At 43.4% G+C, this 4027-nt stretch overlaps 1 protein-coding gene across 1 annotated transcript; it reads left to right on the top strand.

Annotated features, from left to right (window-relative positions):
* The first annotated feature begins 234 nt into the window (after nucleotides 1-234).
* On the top strand, nucleotides 235-465 carry SMIM10 (small integral membrane protein 10). The gene has a single exon (XM_056130329.1). The coding sequence runs from the start codon at nucleotides 235-237 to the stop codon at nucleotides 463-465; it is 231 nt and encodes a 76-aa protein (XP_055986304.1).
* The last annotated feature ends 3562 nt before the right edge of the window (nucleotides 466-4027 follow it).

Raw genomic sequence — 4027 nt, forward strand, 5'->3', positions numbered from 1 at the left:
GATTCTCCAGGTTCCCGGGCTGGAAATCTTAGACGCCCCTTCGGGGGCCCCGCCCCGCTGCAACCTCGTGGGAACGCGGCCAGCTCGGGGCTCCAGAGATTCGCCGTGCTGGCGCGCTGCCAGGAAGGAAACGCTGGTGGTGCGGCGCGGTTCGCATCGGTGGCCTCTAGGTCAGCCTCCCGCACGTCTTCTCCTGCAGTCCATCTCTCCGGAGGCCCTGGGTTCGGTGCACCGATGGGAGGTGACACCAGATCGCTGGTGGCGGCGGCGGCGGCTCTGTCGCGCCAGGCGGTGCAGCTCACCGGCTTGGCTGCCGCCCGCAGTTCCTACCGCGCCTTCTGCAAGGGGCTCACTCGCACGCTGCTCACCTTGTTCAACCTGGCCTGGCAACTACGCGCCAACTTTCCCTACTTCTACGTCATGACCTCCGTAGTGTTCAACGTCCGCCTGCAGGTACATGTTTAAAGGAAGTAACTTTGGGGGGATTTGGGGGCTTCAGGGCAGGATGGCTGACCTCCACCGGCCCCAGCCCCCGACCCTAGAACAAAATGATCAGTCGTTCGCGTTCATGGACTTGGCCATCCGTTTTTCCATGGACTCATCTTTGAATAGAAACAGATAAACGGCTCAAAATCATTTGCTGAAAGACAGAAACAAAAAGTTTCCAGGGAAATGGATCACGCAAGGGACAGGAAAAAAAATCTAAACATCTGCAACTCTCCACTTGGCCTGATTGACTGAATATAGCTGGAAGTTGTTTCAGGGCTTCTTTGAGCTCTGCTTGGGAGCGCGCCAAAATCTGAAATCTTCAAATCCTTGAAAAGTTTTTGCATCCATTAAAACCAACAAAACCTTGCACAGAGGATATGACTATGGGTACAGAATGCCCTAAAAGAAAACAATAGTGTGTGTGTGTGTGAATTAACAACTGAAGTAAAATGAACTAGGTCTAAATGGGAGGAAAATCTCCCAGATTAGAAAAAGACTTAAAGAGATTTCCAGTTGAATGTGATGATTCCAGAAAATATAGCTAAACAGAGTTCCCGCTGTAGATTAATGATCATGATCTGGAAGGCATAACTTGTCGATCCCTTAGAGAAAAAAAAAACAATGGCAAATAGAAACGACCAGGAAAAACAACAAACTGTGCAGTCAGACTTCAAGTATGAAGCAACCTCAGATGTGACCTGGTTCTGAACAATTGCCAGGAAAGAGAATTTGCTTGAACACTTATTGGAATGTGGTTCAAGTCTGCAGTCAGATGAGAAAATCCAGTTACAGTATTCAACTTTGCTATTCTGTGAACAGTGTTTGATCCTTACAAAGGTGATCTTAATTCTGGCTTTCTGGTTGTAGAGTCAACCAGCATCTAGGGAAAGCAAGGGTGGTGTAATCATGGTTCCAAATAGAATGGGAATGTTATTAATCTTTGGCTATGTGCAAGTACAGTCACTAAGGTGGCAGGAAGAGGGGAAGAAATGGAGTGGTAGTGTTAGTCTCATTAACTAGGAAGTCCAGATACTGTCTCTATTGGAAAAAGCAAGGCAGGTGTAGGGTTTATGTATGTATAGTGAACTAGAGAGACAAAGAGAAGAGGTAAAAGTAGTGATACAATGTATGAAGGGTGGGGGAAGGACATAAGGGAGCCTGAACAAAATCTCTCTTGTCATTTAGTTAGGTGAAGCCAACAAAAGCAGATCTTAAAATATGGAGTTATCACTAAACAGACATGGATAAAAGAATTTGCCACCTGGCTGGCAAACTTTGAATTGGGGAGGGTGGGTAGGGATTTATTGCTTTTTACTGCGTACCTTTTTTGCCATATATATATATATATTCATGTATCACATTGGTTACAATTAAACTAATTTCTGGAAAAAACTGTGGAGGGAAGTTGACACTGGTGGTGGGATTGGTGCTGGGTCATTACATGTGTACAACCCATCTAAGAATAACTTTGTAAATCATGATGCTTTAATAAAATAGAAATTACAAAAATCAAAACATTTGAACAAAAAAACAGATTGGTGATTACTGGGGGCTGGAGGATGGGTGAAATGGGGCTGTGGTATGGTGATGGAAGCTGCAATATTTCTATATACATAGAGTGCATGGAGATATTGAACTATGATGCTGCACATTGGAAATTTGTAGTGTTGTAAATCAATGTTACCACAATAAAAATGGAAACATTAAAAAAGAAGGCACTGTGATTAGAGGGAAATTTTAGTATGAGGTAGAGAGTAGTACAAGAAGTCAGGTGATAGATTCTGCCTTCTTTCCACAGCAGTCTATGTATAACCTTAAAGGTTCCAAAGTGATTGCATTAAATATGACTTCCTTGCTTTTCAAGAAATCCAAAGACAACATAGAAATGTTTTAAAACTAAATCGAACAGTAATCTTTAGAGGGCCCAGAGATTTCTCATTCTGGATCTTGGCTAAGTTCTGCAATGTCAATTATGGTCTAAAAAACAAAAACAAAAATTGAGTTTCATTTTTCAAAACCCCCAAGTTGGATATGTCCTGTGACAAGTGTCTACATTTCAGCATTGGCCAAAATAGGAAATCTACTATATGTCTAAAAGTGACAGTTTAGTTGATGAAAAATAGTGCATATATCATCCATCAGTGTTGCTGAAAGTGGATAATGCCACTCCTGGGGGATGGGGTTGTGGTGCTGGAATAGTGAGGAGGGCAATCGTGGTCCCGAGTACAATTGAGGGGAGTTTTATGTTTGTTCACGTAAAGGACAGGGCTGGAGAGATAACGTTGCTGATAAGATGCTGGCCTTGAATGTGACTGGCCTGGGTTCAGTCCCTGCACTGCTTGTAATCACCCTAGCACCATCAGGAGTGACCCCCTGAGCACAGAGCCAGGAATAGGCAGTGAGTACCAATGGGTATGGCCCCAAAAGAAAAACAAGAGGAGCTTCAGTGATATAGCACAGCAGGAAGGGCGTTTGCCTTGTAAGCAGCCAACCCGGGTTCAATGCCAGGCATCCTGTATGGTCCATTGAATCCCCCCAGGAGTGATCCCTGAGAGCAAAGCCAGGAGTAAGCCCTGACCAGAGCCTAGTGTGGTCCAACCCTCCTCTCCCCAAATTTCCCCAAAACAAACAAAAAGAGTAATTATGAAAAATAGATATCCAGAGGCACTTAGTTCAAATCAGTTTGGGAAACTCCAACTGGAAAACTGCATCTATTAAAACAAGGAATTCTATTTTGTCCATATGGGATGAATTTAATGAATGTGAAATCACCTAACCAATGGCTCAGGTGGTTGAGCCAGAAATCAATCAATCAATATTCATCTATATATCCAAGCACTACTTAATTTAAGGGAAATTACAGTACCCGAAAATATTATTGTTTTTCCCTACTTTAAAGGGAAATACCCCCTAAATACCCCTTAAAATACCCCTACTTGAAGATGTGCAGCTCTGAAAGCACTTTACACGCAGAATTTCACTTATGTATGATAACTCAGATAGTGACTATCAATTCTCCCAGTTTTGAGAAGTCAAAGCAATAATAGTGGCAGAGGATGAAATATTACAAAATAATATTCTGACTAATATAAGAAATTTATTCTTTTTTTTCTTTCTGGGTCACACCCAGGGATGCACAGGGCTTACTCCTGGCTCGGCACTCAGGAATTACTCCTGGCGGTGCTCAGGGGACCATATGGGATGTTGGGAATCAAATCCGGGTCGGCCGCGTGCAAGGCAAATGCCCTACTGTGCTATTGCTCCAGCCCCAAGACATTTATTATTATCATTAGATTTTAAGACTTTTTGTTTTATCTTGTTCTGTTTTTCTTTGGAGCTACTCCTGGCAGTGATTATGGGATACTCCTGGCTTGGTATTCAGGGGCATTCCCTGTGGTACTCAGGAGACCATGGCGTGTGGAGGATCGAACTTCTTGCATGCAATAGATGTAATCAGTCCAGTTTTAACCTTATTTAAAAACCTTTAATATAAAAGCCACTATCCCAATGGATGCCACGATTGCTGGAATGTGTGGAA

Source organism: Sorex fumeus, unplaced genomic scaffold (assembly GCF_029834395.1).
Source record: "Sorex fumeus unplaced genomic scaffold, SorFum_2.1 ptg000075l, whole genome shotgun sequence".
Taxonomy (NCBI): Eukaryota; Metazoa; Chordata; class Mammalia; order Eulipotyphla; family Soricidae; genus Sorex; species Sorex fumeus.

Excerpts from the sequence above, each read along its gene's own strand:
- SMIM10 (XM_056130329.1), top strand. The coding sequence starts at position 235 with ATGGGAGGTGACACCAGATCGCTGGTGGCGGCGGCGGCGGCTCTGTCG.